The 17535-nt window shown below is 36.4% G+C and overlaps 1 protein-coding gene across 2 annotated transcripts in view; it reads right to left on the bottom strand.

Moving 5' to 3' along the window:
* nckap1 (NCK-associated protein 1) overlaps positions 1–17535 on the bottom strand; it is a 52781-nt gene that overhangs the window by 33052 nt on the left and 2194 nt on the right. For both annotated transcript variants that reach the window (XM_015002004.2, XM_015002005.2), the window contains exon 2: positions 1624–1734. In XM_015002004.2, the coding sequence (XP_014857490.1) occupies positions 1624–1734 (111 nt within the window). The remainder of the gene's footprint in view (positions 1–1623; positions 1735–17535) is intronic.

Below are 17535 nucleotides of genomic sequence, written 5' to 3'. Positions count from 1 at the left end.
ATTATTCACCTCAGTCATTGCTGAGGTGAACAGATTATTGTTTTTAGTAGAGCTGCACCAATTGTAGTTTTCTGGCCAATAACCGACCTTTAAAAAGCCTTGCTAAAAAAAGTGACAAAAAAAAAAGAATCGCTACATTGGCAACAGTTGGGGTGGCCACCAATCACCAATCTCCCAAAATTAAGAAAATCTGGACCAATTTATCAGCCGGTCGATTTGTTGGTGCACCTCTGGTTTTTATGCAGCAGATATTGACATCTGTAAATCACAGGGGTTCAATGGCTGATCGAACTTTATGCTTCTTTCTATGGGTGCACCAATGAATCGGCCCAGATATAATGTGTGAAAATCAGCCACTGTCCACTTTTGTTCTGTTGTAAGAGAGGGCTGACTGACAGACCCACCCACCAGGTCATGTCTGCACATATGCAGTTAAATAATAGTCACTCCACTGTTACCAACTTAGCAACTTTGTCACTCTTTTTATAGTGACATTTAAAAAAAACAAAAAAAAACAATCAGCAGGTCAGGCTTTTTAAAGATTGGTGATTGGTCAAAAAACTGCAATCAGTGCAGCTCTTTTTCTTCTTTTTCTTTCTGTTGAACCTAAGATGAAGGGCGTCACATGGCTCAGTGTTAAAGCAGGGGCACAGACACTAAAGTCCTCAATGCAGGTCTCCCAGGTTTGATTTGTAGCTCTGTAGCTTTGTTGAATGTCGTCCTCTCTCTATGCCCTTCTTCCACTCAAACTATTGTTGACTAAGCAGCCAGGCTAGGCTATGAGTTTTTACCCCATTCTGTGGATGTAGACCATGTTTAAAAACAGATTTTTTTTATGTGGATAATAAGAGAGGAACTAATTGTTGCTACCCATGGATTTACCTAGTTGAAAATCATGGAGGTAAGCAATGTTAAATCACATCTAAAACAGCTACACTATGCTAAGCTACAGATAACATAGGAAAAAGCAGAAGCTACATCACCAGCTGACAGAAGTTAGCTAAACAGCTAACAGAAATGAGGTAACCAGCTAACCAGCTAGCTACAGTCTTCCTTATATCTGCCCTTTCCTGACTCTTTTGTGAGTTCAACCAATAAGGGGCAAAGAAAAATATGCGGCTATCCTAGACTGGCTCCTTTCCAAATGCCAACCAACAGTACATCTACTAGCAATGTGTGTCTGTATTTCAGCTTCCCAAGCTGCGTTTTCTTATGAATATTTTAGATAGGCTCTATGGAAAAAAAAAATCCACAAATAATTTGAAGTTGCATTCCACAAAAAAACAAATCTAAAATAAGGAAAACCCACAGAAACTGAACCGTGAAAAGACGGGGGAAGGTTGGTGGGGGATAGGGGAGTGGGGTCCATGGCACTACATTTTCCCATTTGAATAAACTCAATTTGGTTTAATTTAAAAGAAGGGCTCAGTCTACTGAGCTAATATCTTTACACTGTTTGATAGTAAATTAAATCCTTGTTGATCAGCATATCGACAAGTTATTTCAACTCTGATTATTGCTAGCTTGGGTAAAACAGGATAAGGTTATAGTTACGCACTGGAACACACAAGCTACACAGATAAAGCCGGAAAACACTATGCATTCACATCCTCCATCACTTACGTTGTTATTGCGCGTTTCCACGGCAGGAAACTTCCTAACGATAAATTTAACAGCCGACTCCAGGTTCTTGTCAACAAGATAGGAGGGCTTGGCCTTCGGGTCGCCACATGCCTGCAAAGAAGAAAAAAAAGAAAAAGAGGTTGTGAGGAGAAACAAAAATATATCTACATACATGCAATATTTCAGACTGAAACAAAACAGCCTGTTTGCGCTTTGTTTCAGCTTTTCTGACATGCCTTTCCTTGTAAATCTGGCATGTTAGATCCAGTTATTCAACAGAAATGGTTTAGTGCTTGCAGTCAATCCTGGTTTATCCCACGCCAGAGTTTAAAGAAGAGTGTGGTGAAAGGATATGCTACCATTTACTAGATTTAGTCTTGTTTTGTTTTTTTTAACTAGATACTTCTGTGACTAGTGCATTTCCCATTTAGATTCACATGTCAGTAAAGACTCACAGCTTAATGTTTATAAACTGGCTTTCATTTCTGGATAAACCAAGTTTAGCCTGAGCAAGTGCCTGAAGTCAGCAGTGGTTCTCAGCTATACGGCAGTTCATATTTAAGTAGTACTTTAATAATTGGGAAGAAATATGTTTAAGAAAAAGCAGAAAAATAAATAAATCCAAAAGAATTAGCCATAAAAATGGTGAGAACCACTGAAGGAGCTCCAGAGGAGAGCGTTTCTGATTCAAAGTGTGTCTGAGTGGTTAATGCAACTATGTGACGGGTGGTGATATACAGACAGAGTTGACATGAAATAGGTGAGAAGCAATGTACAGAGAAGAAAAAAGTAAGTAAAAAGAAAGAAGTGGATTTTGTTTTAGTGCTCCATGTCATCTGTATCAAGATGAGCAGAATTTTTTGCAGAGCGGAAGCGTATCATTCATTCCTGTAGAAGTGTAGCAGTATTTGCTCGACCCAGGGGGAAGCAACAGCGTTCATGCATTATAGAGGTATTGTAGTATTGAATGATGAAAATATGGCACATGCATACACCCGAGACAGAGGCCGCCATCTTAATGTTTCTTACTGGATGAAGCCTGAAAATATTTATTTAGAAAAAAATTAAGCCAGTACACAAATTAAAGTGGAAAACTAAAACTACACCTGTGCTGACAGCTAAAAATACCCACAGCCCAGACACAAGACCACAATATGAGCCTGGACTTCAGTTCATATTGCATCAGGTCACAGTTACAACACAAGTCATTATTAAAAACAAAAACAATCTAACCACAGATCACACAATTTTCCACTAGCTCCCTCAGCAATTTGCAACACAGGTCTGCACAAACAAACTGAAAAGTGCCTACTGAAAATAAAGCTTCTAATAATATTAGAATAAATACTGCACAGGAACAGATCTGGACGTAGGCAGGGGGACACTCATGGAAAATCAGTGTTAAAAAAAAAGAAAAAAAAAAAGAATGACAACAGAATTTGACTTTAAACCAACTAAAATGCATCATTTTACATTTGGATGTTGTCATTGATCCATTTTAAAGCTAAAATGCTAGCAAGATTAGGTAAAGAATGTGTACTGTTATCTACAACACCTGAAACCACTTTTACATAACCATTAAATGAAATTTAAAATGGTAAATAAAAATGTTTTAAATGCTGTTCATGTTTCTCATGTAGCTAATTTATTGACAAATTGATGCATCCGAAGTGCACAAAGGAGCATTAAAGTAGATCCTTCGTGCACTGCTCCCAACAAACTCAAAGAGTCTTTAGATTCTGGATATAATAAGTATTCATTTTAAATAACATTTCTGCTGTTATTTGCAGAGTTTTTGGTTTTTATATACCTTGAATAGCCTACTGTCTTGACACAGAAATACACAAAAAAAATTTCAAACGAAGAATTAAACATTGACCAGTTGGGAGTAAAATTTGGGCGTTTTAGCCACTGTTAAATGATCTAATGCTGTGAAAGCTTCAACAATGAATCTAAAATTTTAGTTTTATTGTGTGTCAACTGTGCTAGGCCTACTTCCTTTTAATAAGTTATCCATATCTGTGACATATTGGTACACGAATAAGCATATAGATATTGACTGGAGACAATTCCAAAAGCAGGAGGCAGGCAAAAGCGCAGGGCATTCTGGATAAATACAACCAAAACAAACGCGCAAGTCCAGCACTAGAACCAATCACTAAAATCTGATGGCACTAAATTTTTGTTTATATTTTGTGAAGAAGAAAGTTATGCTCAGCGTCTTTTTTCGTGTCATTTCCTTCAGTGGTTCTTGGTACAGCGCCAATACAGACGAACGGGGAACAGATTTTTCAACGGGTTTTGTTTGTTTGACACAGTGCAGTGTTAAAGCGAACCATGCCAACTCAAAATGGAGCAAATGTTGCAATTCTGGTCCACAATCCAACCAAATATACCAGAGTATGAGGTGTAAAAAAACCCCTAAATGTTGGTGAGTTTCATATATAGTCCAAGGGGGAGGGCAGATTTCTCCTCAATCACCAAAAACAGTTTCCCTTGTTCTAAATACTTGTAATTATGAAACAATAGAAACCTAGGCTTAAAGGGAGGGAACAAGCCAAGGCTCAGTGATAAGTAGTTCATGCCACTGTTTCCAAATACATCTCAATCAGTCAGGAGCCAGATCAGGAAGGTGGCCACATATTTTTCTGAGCAGCTTCTAAGGTTTTACTTTGGTTGTTACATTTACCTATCCTGTATCTCAGAAATGCACTGAAATAAAAACGGCCCTCTTTCCAAACTTTGCTCATGCACTTTCAAACTCAGTGATAATCTTCAGTAGTGTTTGGACCAAATGAATGACCCACAGTGAATATTTTGACTTCCCTTGCAGCAACCACATGTGCAGCATCACCTGGAAGCAATTAATTTTAATAATGTGCTGTGATGACATCATCTGTTGTGTGAAACGCTGTTAACGAAATAATATTTTGACAGTTGCATTTCTGTAATACAGCAAAAAACTTCAAAAGTAGCTTATAGTCTAATAGCATGTAGCCACGTGAGACTTCCAACTGCTTCCATTCACTGTTAAACACAAACAGAAGATTACTCACCGACATAAAGGGAGTGCTGACACGCATGTAGAGTAGCAATGTTTATCAAATTTGGAGCAGAAACTATAAGCAACATTTTGTCAAAATGGAATTTATTTGAATGGCGGTGAACATGGAGACCAAGAGTGTCAATTTTTCAAATCTCAAGGTATGGTGCAAAGCCTCAATGAAATATCTTTTTTTGTTGTTTACTTATAATAGTGCATGTGCAATCAAACTATATCACATAATAGTTTCTCAATTGATTTGACATAATTATGTAACAGATTTTGTTTCAGGAATATAGGAGTCATTTAGCATTTAAATGGTGTGGCTGCAGCCATTAGTGCTAGTGAAAGCTGGAGTAATAAGTTAGCTAACTGAGTTTGAGTTAGGAGTGAAGAAATGGATGCAAAGAGGGTTGCAGTGAATGAAGGGACATGAGATGGGAGGAAGATAAAAAAAAAAGCATTATTGGATAAGAAAAAAAAATAAGGGGGCAGTTTCCTGGATACTAGAATGGATCTGATTCTGGCCTCTACCGTCAATTTAACACTCCAGCTACCAAATAACAGCCGAGGCTCTCAAGGGGTCCATACACCGACAGACACATGCCAGGGAACCTCAGAACGCACAGCAGAAAAGCCAGGAAAGACTTCATACATCTGAAAAGTAATTAAGTCTGCTAATTACTAGATGCGGTTTATGAGTCTGCCGCAAACCACTTCCTCCCTGAGGTGAATTCATTTTCGTCTGTCGTTTCTCACAGGACAGGACCTCTCATTTTCACTAAGTCAGATTAACCGCTGGAAAAGAAAAGAACAATAACAGCTCTGAAGAATGGACGGTCTCTTCTCATTAGAAACTCAACCACTTGAGAGGCATTACTCTACTTGTTCTAAGCCAAACTTTTTTTTTAAATCAAATTTTGTAAAATAAAGGGGTTTTGCTTATGTTTTTATCTGCTTACCGTTTTGTAATCCTGTGTGAAAAAGTCTTGTCTTTCCAACCAACTTTTTTATTATTATTATCTTTAGAGTAGAGTTACCTCAATGTCAAAAATAATAATCTCTCCATATCAATTTTGATAAATTTTCAGGGCTTCATCTTTTATATTTCAAATCAAACATGGTCAATAAAGAGTCTGATTAATCCAAACTGAGCCATCCATGCTTTCAAAGGCTGACACTGTGTTTGATTGAAAATTCAAACAAAAAATATTTAAAACTGACATTTTTATTTTCGGAGACCCACTGTTGTTTATTTCAATCTTGATCCTTTTATATTTGACATTTTTAATTCTTTGACCTTATTGCTTGACTTTTTATTCATCTACATTTTTCATATATATTTATAATCTTAGTGTCAAGTGTTTATTTTCCATTTTATGAAATATCAAAAAAATAATATTTTAGTTTGAAAAATAAGAATTAAGAATAATTGACTCATTGAAAAATTTGTCACTGTAATTGGGAAGAAACATTGGCTTCCAGGGAGGGAGGTGTTTGGGGATTTTTTTCCAACTTTGATTTCACAAAGAACCAAATAATTTTGAAAGTAAAGGGACTGAAAGATGTTTGTGTACCATGGTTAAATATGATACTGACTTTTACAGTTTAGAAAAAGCAATGAATTTCTGTTTTGCTGTTGTCCCTCTAAAATAACATTTTTATATGGTGCCAATTTTCCTTGTGTTTACATTTTGACTTCTCGCCCCAGTGAGAAAGCAAAAGGCTAAAAGGTGGGTGTAAACCCGTCTACACTATAACGGTATAGGCTGGTTACCGGTATCAAGGTTTGCTGTAGTTTAAAAACAAAATAAATAATTTCAAAAGAATGCCATTACCCGCTTTCCTTGCCTAGTAAAATATGTATGGAACTTTAATATTATAACAAATAATCAATATGTAGTACTATTCTAGTAACAAAAGAAATTAATTGTTGCTTTATGCAACAAATTAAAGCAATTCAACGATATTTAAATACAATAAAAAATTTCCTATTTTTAATCAATGTTGTTACTCTCCTAATTGCACTGACTGAACAAATTAAAGTTGTGTTGTTTTTACATGTTTGACCAAGACTGTGAAGACTTTGGTGTATTTAAATGTGCTGTACTGGTGCAAAGCTATGAAATAAATTTCTAATTCAGTAGATTTACGTCTTTTATTTTTTTGTTTTTAAGAAAAGAAACGTTTCAGTCAATTCAGCACTGTTTTTCTATATCGGCTTGATATCGCCCAATACTAAACCTCAGACATCCGTATCAGAAGTGAAGAAAGTGAATCGGTGTATCCCTACTCCAAACCACAGTGAACATGAAGATTTCAAAATATACTTTTAGCAAAACATCCAGACCTTCATCTGGACGTTTGCTACAAACACAAGCAATTGTTGTTTTTTTTTTGTTTTTTTGCCATATACCAACGGATCTGTGTTATGGTATTTTTGCTTGAATACAGATTGGGTGTAAAATATACAGTATGAAAATGTCACAAGAAGTTATGATTAATACATTCTAGTAAGGGTGCATCGATTTATCTGTGCCAATTTCCTTAATTTTGGGAGATCGATGATTGACCCACACATGTGAAGCTGATCTTACCTACCTCAACAAAAACTCAACCACTGTCCTCTTCTGCTCTCCTGTGAGAGAGGTTTGACTGACAGACCGGCCCACCAGGTCATGCCTGCATCTTTACAGTTTACAATAGTCACCCCACTATTGCCAACTCGATTTTTTTACTATATTTGGCGACATTTCATACAAAAAAATCTGTATCGGCCAAAATTCGAATCGGCAGGTCAGGAATTTTAAAGATCAGTAATTGGAGATTGGCCAAAAAACTGCAATCAGCACACGGCTACATTCTTTTAGTAGCTTTGTGTTAGATTAACTCTGTTAAGGGTGGCACAATCAGTGCCCCACAAACAAACTGAAAAACATATCCATTCTAATGCGTTTCTTTAGGACACCAGTCACACAAAAAAGTCTGATTTTTATCACTGAACTGGACACAATAAATGGTTTTAATCATAATTTCAAATCTATTGGTATTTACTGATGCTCTGAATAAATAGTGAGTAAATAGTAAAACAAAAAATTATGACAATACAGATAGTTTTGAGGAATTGAAACATCATCAATTCAATTCAATAATATTTTATTAACCCCAAAGGAAAATTAAATGTTGTTGTAACTCATTAATTCTTCAAAGAGTTATTGAAGATGGTGAAGGCTGTTGGCAGGAAAGATGCAATTCATTGTGGCAACAATAAATCAAAATTCTTATCTTGACAAGAAATTATCACGATAAGTTACGATGTGATAAATTTCTTACATTTAGGATAATATATTCCTATCTCACATAATCAAACTGAAATATTAAATATTTAGATAATCACATATGATCTAACTGTTGGACACAACTTGAACTGAAATAGGTTACGCTGTCGAATAGGGCTGAAATAAAATATGTAAAAAAATGAGGAACAGAAAAGAATCGGCATCAGTGGACGATACACTTGACAGTGAATGGAGCTCAGGCCTTACTCTCAACATTACAGACTCAAACATGAAGAGGAGTGAGGTACGAAGGAGGGAACCAACAGATCAGTACGGGTAGCCAGGAGGACGTGGAGGGAAGGGAGAAAGAGGAGGCAGTAGAGGAAGGGTGAAAAGGGAGGAGGACGGGGTTTTATCAGTGGAAGGTGATAAATTGTGCAAACCTTCCAAACTTGTCCTTGCTGCATAGGAGAAGGGGGAAGCATTGGAACGGAGAGAAGAAGAGAAAAAAAAATCAAAACAAAAAAGTCCACCTGAGCAAACTGCTTCATAACTATAGCAAGTCCACATACACACACACTTTTACAAACATAAAAAACACACAACAGAAGTTTAAAAAAATAAAAATAAAACACTGCTCTTTATACATCTGAGAACTTAAACAAGGATATCCCTTCCGGCAATCATTTTCAACATTGCGCATAAAAAAAGAAAAGGAAAAAAAGACATGCTGTGCCAACATTTATCACATTAACACTTGTGAAGCACACCGTCTTAAAAGTAACAGAGTGTATAATCCCCACCTACACACACAGACGGTGAAAATATCACATCCATGTTGAGGGTGAGGAAAGCCCTGAAATACGGCTGGCACTCCAGTCAGCAGCGGCAGCGTCTCACACCGGTAGGGAAAAACAACGTTGGGCACCTGTAGTGTTTCTGCGTCATGACTGTCGCTTAGTAACTGATAAGGAAGTATTCTTGAATTTAAAGTGTCATGGTTTCATTATTGCAGATTTTAATCCCTTCTCCTTTAAGACGTAGTCCTCTGTAAAGGCTCTTGGTGTTAAAGAAAAACTGATTGAGGTGTATCTGAAGAATGTCATTTTACAAATTAGGTTCGGTCTTTTCAGTTCCATCTCTAGATGGCGTTGCAGGGTAAAAACTATTCACCCAAAGGTGTAGAACTAGGCATTTAGCTATTCTATATCTAATGAGAATAGCTAATGGCTTATAACAAAGTACAATTCAGGAGAAACTCCATTATAGAAAAGCTAAAAAAAAAATTTAAAAAAAGCCTAAAAATCTCTAAATTTTATTCTTTTCTCTCATTGGGCTAAGCTGGCCACTCCTGGTTAGTTAATGATTTCGACAAGAATGAAAATTACATCTGTTGAGGTTGATACCATGTTGTGGTATGGGTTTTGTCATTGACACAAGGTGGGTTAGCATGGTAAAAACTACCCACTTGTTCTATGCTTTGCTTCGTGCAGAGGGTCTATTGAGAAATAATTGCTTGCTGAAGGAATGAACTCAAAGTTTTAACTGATTGGATCGGATTTTACCCAGTCACTAACACTTGGCTGTTAGCCAAAATACATCAGCTATGCTAAGCAGCTTACCAGAAATTGCATGCACTGTAAACAACTATTGTTTTTGATCCACTGCAAAAATTGCAGAGCAATAAAACGTCTTAAAATTTCCTCTTGGTCTGACTTTAATCTCTCAATATTTATAAGCGTGGTCAGCATGGAGTGAACGGCCTCTTTCCCCAATTCCACTGCCATTGCTAAAACTACAACCCTACAATTCTAAAACAGCACAGAAAATCAATGTCTTCATTCATAACACCTCCTTGTATTTGTTGACTGGCCAGGCTAACATTCTACCAGAGAAATCTCAGACACAGCACTAAAGAGAGATGAGAGTGGAGGAGACTTGTGTGGCAGGTAATGGCCAAACTAATGGCAGGTATCAACGTCTTTGAAGGTTGCACTTTAGTGTTAGCTTCCATTAAATACTATGCTGATATAGCACTTTAGCATTAGCAAGGCTAATATTTACAATTAATGCGTTAGCATTAGCACAACTAATTTTTGAGTTAGTGGTCATAATGACAAAAAAAAGGAATTACAAATACTCTCCATTTTTTGATCTCCATAAATAAGATATAAGCAGCATGAATCTGTAATTGTTCTGTGTAGAATTATTAGGTTCAGATCAGATTTTATCAGTTTTAGTACTGTAGGTTATGAACATGAAAGGATCAAAACACAGTTCCCTCAAGTCTGAACTGGAAGTGATCTGGACCCTCTTAATAGGTAAGCGCATGCGCAATGGATAGCGGACCCATGGCTTTGAGACCAACAAAAAGAAAATATGTGGACAGTCTTCACCAATGTGCGAAAGTAAGATACATAAACAAAATTGTTGCTGTCGGGATTGACGTGGATGTGACGGAGAATGGAAACATGTCAGACGATATCAACAAGCTGCCGCCGATCTACTAGGATATAGTTAACTACCTAGTGAGCAACACGAGTGCATACAACATGAAGGAACTTCGCAGCCTGAAATCTATCGACTCACAATCAATGTTTCAACAGATTTGTAAAGGACGTACGAACTCTTCATGTGAATAATAAGGTTCTGATGACTGGCAGAGTAAGGACATATAGCAACATACACTATAGGCTACTTGTCCATCTTAGCTAGTTCAGCAGTATTATAGTAAAGATCACTGATATTTAATCTACCCACCTCTGTGTAATACTAAGATAATCAAAAATTGTGATCAAGTAATAGTTGTAATGCACTTATATTGTTTGTAAGTTAGATAGGAACAAGGCAAGAGTTAGTTCTAAGCTTGTGGTCTATTTATTGTTGTCATTGCAACTCCATAGCAAATGCCTGTGCAAAGATGGCTATCAGCTACAAAGTTCATGGAAATGTGATGTCAAATGAGAACTATGCATTCTGGATTTTTTGTTCAATGTTGATAGTAAGCTTCTATCATAGCGGTAGGGGCTAATTAGCGTTCATGATTTTTTTTGTATCTTGTCTCAGAGTGTCAACCTTTTCTCTTTTGTTTTAACTGAAAATGGTCCCACCCAACAGATTAAACAGTGGGGAAAATTTCTTTATCACTTTTCTAAAACAGCTGTCTGTTAAGTCTTTATTAGTTGATGTTCCCACAGTGGAACTTGTATTGTTTTTATTGTTTTATGACATCAACAGTGTTGCTAATATTTGTTATTTACTGTAGTGTTTTACTTGATCTTCCTATCTTCCCTGCCTGGTCGTTCTTGTAAATATGAATTTGTTCTTAAATAAAGATTAAAATTAAATAATACTCAAGAGCTACTTCCTTTCTTATTTCAAAATAGGAGTCTTAAGCTTATGTAAGGCATTTATGGTTCTGCTGTGAAGCAAATACCAAACTAAGAAGATTGCTTGCTCACCCATCCAAATCACTGGAATCAGGTGTTCCGATCACGTCCATGGCCACAGGTGTATAAAATGAAGCACTTAGTCATGCAGACTGTTTTTACAAACATTTGTAAAAGAATGGCTCGCTCTGAGGAGCTCAGTGAATTCCAGTGTGGAACTGTGATAGGATGACATCTGCGCAACAAATCCAGTCATGAAATGTTTTTGTTCCTAAATATTCCACAGTCAGCTGTCATCTTAGAAAATGGAAGTGTTTGGTAACGACAGCAACGTAAGCTGATAGAGCGTGTTCAGCAGATGCTGAAGCGCATAGTGTGAAGAGGTTGGCAACTTTCTGAAGACTTTATGTGGCTTTCAGATTCACTCAAGAACAGTACATAGAGCTTCATGGAATGGGTTCTCCATGATGGAGCAGCTGCATCCAACCCATACATCACCAGTGCAAAGCTTCAGATGCAGTGGTGTGAAGCATGTTGCCACTGGACACTAGAGCAGTGGAGGCGCGTTCTCTGGAATGACAAATCAAGCTTCTCCGTCCGGCAATCCAATGAGTCTGAGTTTGGCGATTGCCAGGAGAACGGTACTTGTCTGACTGCATTGTGCCAAGTGTAAAGTTTGGTGAAGGGAGAAATATGGTGAGGGGTTGTTTTTCAGAAGCTGGGCTTGGCCCCTTAGTTCCAGTGAAAGTTGAATGCTTCAACTGGCATTAATGGGATACTTACGAATATGCACTCTTGGTAGTTTTAAGCCGTGAATCCCAAGGAGAGGATTCTGGTACAACAGACAGAGGAGTAAGGCATTCTCCTTCTTATCCAAGACTATCAGCATCTTTTACTAAACAATTTTGTCTCAAGAGCAGTGAAATGGTCTGACAGTAGCGGGGTAATCACTATCAGCACAACGTTTGGGACAAAAATGTTGAAACAGAACATTACAATGAAATGTCCAGGCATTATAAGTTTGCACAACACGTTCATGGGTATTGTTGATGCTCTTGACGCATTGATGGCCGATTATCATATGTGGCTGAGCCCAAAAAGTACTATCGAACGGTTCTTTTTCCATTTCGTAGGGAAGTCAGGGTTTCCCCCAGCGTATTATAAGCCTGGCAGGCCACTAGGCTTTACTTGTGCCCTCACCAGGCTGAGCATTGCTTATTTATTTAAGTCTTTATAAAACTTGAATTTTTTAAGACTTATAGTTGGTGTTCAGGTATTAATCTTCCAAGTTTTCAATAATACATAATTATGAAGTGATATTTTAAAAATTTCCTGTCAATTTAAAAAAAAAAATGTAACTCAAAAACATGACGGGCTGCTGAATGAATGACTGCTCTGGCACCCAACCACTGGGCTTAGCAAGTTTTCTGGAGGAAACCTTTAGGAAGTGTTCCTGAAAAGAAGCAGAAAGACCTGCTTGTGTTCATAATATCAGCAGCCTAGGGCATCTTCATGCAAAGCAAGAACATAACAACCAAGAGTTCCAACTAAGTCCACACGTTTCCATTGACCACATTAATGTTCAAATTGATATCTCGAAAATAAATTTGCATAATAAAAACACTGTAATTTTGAAAAAAAAAATTGTGTTTTTGATAAAGTTTTGGTGCTAAAATGAGGTGGTTTTTTTGGCTGTACCGAAATGGGTTTATATCACAAACACTTTTTTCGCATCACGAGTCACTTGATCAGCAACCAGATTTTTTCACTGGCGGAAACGACAAAGAAGATGACAGGAAGTAGTTGGAGGATGAAGGCACGGAATGTTTATTAATGACTTTCTGCGTGAACAAACTTATTCACTTGTGATTTTAATTGCGCATATTATTTGATGGAAACATAGCAATTACGAAATTGTGTTTTGTTTTTTTTACTTTTTATTACATTACCGGAAAACAGACACTGTTTTGCATACATTTGTAATGTAAACACAACTACTTTAACAATTGTCCTATTGTGAAAAATGGGGCTGGGAAGGAAGTTTCTAAAGCAAAAATCTTTTAGCATTTCTGGCTGCATTTGAAATGCAGATATAGGTAAAAAAAAAAATTACAAAATGTTAATTTGTTTAAATATTTTTTACAGTATTCCTGTTCTGAATGAGGATATTAATAAAGGCCCTGGATTTTTTTGCTGTTTAATGAACTTTCAATGTTGCCAGTGGTGCAAATCACGAAGAGGACGACAGGAAGTAATTGAAAGATCATGGCGCAGCATGTTTTCTTAATGACGTATCACGTGAACAAACTTATTCACAAGATTTTAAATGCATTTCTTATTTAATGGAAACAATACTGTTGCAAAATTGTGTTTTTTCAACATTAGCAGAATACTGAAAGTTTTGAGCAAATTTGTAATAGAAACACAGTTAGTGAGATGCTTCTTATACATAATCAGTATAACATCTAACCTTCAGGGATATCTCAGTGGTTTCTTGCATCAGAATTCACAACACAGAATCCAATAAGATCAAAATCTGAAATTTGACTCCCATAATTCTCAGCCAGTCCTTGGTGAATTTACTAGTATATTTTAGGTCACTCACACTGAAAAGTAAACTTCTGCTTCAACTCAAATTTCTTTATTCTCTTTACAGGTTATCTCATATTTTCACTATCCACTCTCTGCTCTAATGTCTGTCCAACTAGCAGAGACCTACATTAGATCATTTGTTTTTGTTGTTTATTTTGTTAAACGCGACCTGCCCAGCAGTGTCTTATTTCATACAAACTAAGGTCACATTTGAAAAGATCATATACGCATCAGATTTAACACCACATATCCAAGTGACCTGGGTCGCATCAAAAAATCTGATCCATGTTGACTGTCATGAAGAGATCAGATACACACAAAAAAAGAAAAAAATTGGAATTGGGTCACTTCATACTGCAGTGTGAACGTAGCCTTAGTGTCAAAGAGGAGGCCAACAGATTCACTGTCAAAAGTGGAGCGTTACAGCTAGACTTTAATAAAGGCAGGGGAAGATAAAACAGTACAAGTCAAAACGGCATGTAAACAGAACCAGAGGCTGAAGGACAAAAATTAAACAAACAAAACTTCGGCCAAATTTCAATAAAGTTAAATATGCAAAAAAAAAAAATTAAAGATGGGATGATACTAATGCAAACAAAGGGTACTACAGTTGTGTTCTGAAATGTTTTTTTTTTTTTTTTAGGTTTTATTGGCTCTAGTTGCCTTTATTTGATAGTTAATTGACAGGAAAGTGGGAAATGAGAGAAGGGGAAGACATGCGGCAAAGGTCGCCAGGTCAGGAATCGAACCTGCGATGGCCACGTTGAGGACTAAGGCCTCCATATGTGGGTTGTGCTTAACCCCTGCACCACCACAGCAAACCAATGTGTTCTTATATGTTAATATAACTCTAAGTGAGCACTCTCCCAAATGTAGAAATCAAATAAAATTGCTTTTGAATTATTTTTAAACATTAGATGAGTAAATCCAAATGGCAGCTGATTAAATCATAGATTATTGTTCCAGTTTTTAATTTCTGCTTTTGGGATGTAGTTAAACATTCAAAGTTGTTTTTATACAGCTGAAGGAAAATGTGATCAAAAGTTCAGAAGAGAAAAAAAATATTCAGAGGACTTGTGATTTGTCAGGTCAGGATAGATATGAAGATGATGACTCAGAGAGAGAGAAAAGGAGGAAGGGAGGACAGGAAAGGAAGGGTGTAATCAAAGGCTGAATCTAGATGTCTGATTGCTCATACTGTCTTATAACGCTCTCCATGCATTAAAAAAAAACATTTCTATACAGAACAATTTTTTAGGACTTTTCCCAAAAAGATTACAAATTCTATACTTTTGGTGGAAATGAAAACAGAAACAGGTCTGATGTGTGACAAACTGTGAAGTTGTGAAACAGTATGAGCTTTCAGATTGTTGAACTTCCACTCTGTACTCCCAGAAACTATCAGACATGACTGGCCTCTTTCTCTTCCAGTTTATCATACAAACCCACCCACATACAGGCAGACCTCCCAAACAGACCGACCACTCTCTCACACACCAACCACAACACAAAAACAGAGTGAAAAGATCTACACTTTAGTAATGGCACTGTTTTATTTTAGTGTAAGCAAGATATAAGTTAGTTAGGCCTCATAAGGAAATATTTTTGAAAAAATCTCCATGAATGTACCAGAATAACACAAACTATTGGACTGTAGCTCATACAAATTACATATTTTTGCTGAAAATTAGTTTGTTTCATCACTAAATGCTGGGAAATAACTTGATGAGAAGCTGGGTCATTTTATCTTTTTGTACTTTTGTCGCTTTTGTCATTTTAAATCCAACTTTTTAGAGTATGAAATGCAGTCATCTACCCGAAATAGCTTGCATTGGCTTTTCAAGTTGATGATCAAAAGTGATTTCACATCAAGATAATCTGGGGCGTAGTCACTGTGGCAACCAAACATTTGGTTTTGTTCATAATAACCCTAAACTTTTGAAAGTGGACCAAACCAACTTGAAATAATGTCATCCAATTACAATTGTTGCATGTTTTGGGTGCAATTACACAAAGATGCCCTGAATGATAGAGTATGGCAATTCATTTTAATATTGAATAAAAAAACAAACAAACAAAAAAAACAAACATAATAGTAATGCTGGTACTTTTAACTCCAATCTGAAGTAAGATATATTTGCATACATCTAAAATGGGAATGTTTCCTGTTAATACAACAACTCTTTGAAGAAACTTGAATTAATTTGCGTTGCAACAACATTTATGTTCCCTGTGGGACCAATTAAGAATTTCTGAATTTTAATTAAATTAAGAAATAATTTGCCTCTATCTACAAGGATTTAATGTTATTCTGGGTATCTAAAATGTTCATTTTTGTAAAGAAGAATTAACTTAAAGAAATTTGGTTATTAAATATTAAACATAATCTTGTTCTGGGGAAACAAAATTGTGGTCCATTAAATTTGGCCCAAACCATTTTTGGAGTGAAAGCACTCTTAACTTCGCATTTTTAGCAGCACATTACACACTTCCAGATCAAATTGTGGGAATTTTAAGGGTTTAATGTAATTTTCTATAATCTGTTTACTGTAACAACATTATGTTTGGCAATGCTAATAAATGATCAATTATATTTGTCAGAAGAAGGACCGTCAGAGGGTGCATCTGTTTCCTTCAAAGGTCTATTCAGTGTTTCCCAACCTGGTCATCAAGGCACACTGACCAGCATGTTAACTATCTGCCTGCTTTAATACTCCTGATTCAGGTAATTGCAGTTCAGCAAATGCCTGTAAATCATCCATCAATTGAATGAGCTGGGCTGAAGCAAGTAAACACCTAAAAGATGCAGGGCAGTGTGCCTTGAGGACCAAGGTTGGGGAAACACTGGCTTGTCAAAGCGAAGACTCTTCCAAATGCATCCTTCTTGTCCATAAATGGAGGGACAGGTCCAGCCTATTCCAGCACAAATTTATGATCTTAACAAAGTAATAAAGGCACAGCTGCTGATACTTTGGTTGCTCATGAACCATCTCTTATATTTCATAAGAGTCTAGTATAGAAACAGTTAAAGAAGGATAGAAGATAAAGTCTATCATGACAAATTACATTTGAACAAATTGTGGGATATAGGCCTTTTGTTTTTTTGCAAATATTTATCTCCATAATTTACCCAAATGTTCAACTTTCAGGAGTAATTAATTGGTATGCAACAGTTAGGTAGAAAATATGTTGCTTAAAAGTATGAAATGGAGTCAGGTTGGGGCAAAACGGCAATGCTTGGGTGTAACATGGGGGCAAAAACTGACAAAGGGGCAAAATGACTCATTTCCATTAGCCCTAGGGATTAGACATTATTAAGGCTGCACACTTATATTTTTGTTGAAACATTGCGATATTAATATTGATTTTGATCAACCTGACAACAATGCCTCCATCACTTTCCAGAATCTCATAAAGCAAAAAAATAAAATAAAAAAGGGTATATAGGGGTGTTAGAGTCTATCTGACTGACTAAATAAATAAATCACTGAGAAGCAATGAATATGTATATATGGAACTTTGAATAATAATACCCTGCCAAATATTGCATCCAATCAGTACTTTGAAAACTGGGATGTTGTGTAAAATTGAAATTGCAATGACAATTTAA

Source organism: Poecilia mexicana, unplaced genomic scaffold (assembly GCF_051168715.1).
Source record: "Poecilia mexicana isolate PSO_F unplaced genomic scaffold, ASM5116871v1 scaffold_15, whole genome shotgun sequence".
NCBI classification, from domain to species: domain Eukaryota; kingdom Metazoa; phylum Chordata; class Actinopteri; order Cyprinodontiformes; family Poeciliidae; genus Poecilia; species Poecilia mexicana.
Note: the sequence above shows the minus strand (reverse complement) of the source record. Positions and strands in the feature narration are given on the sequence as shown.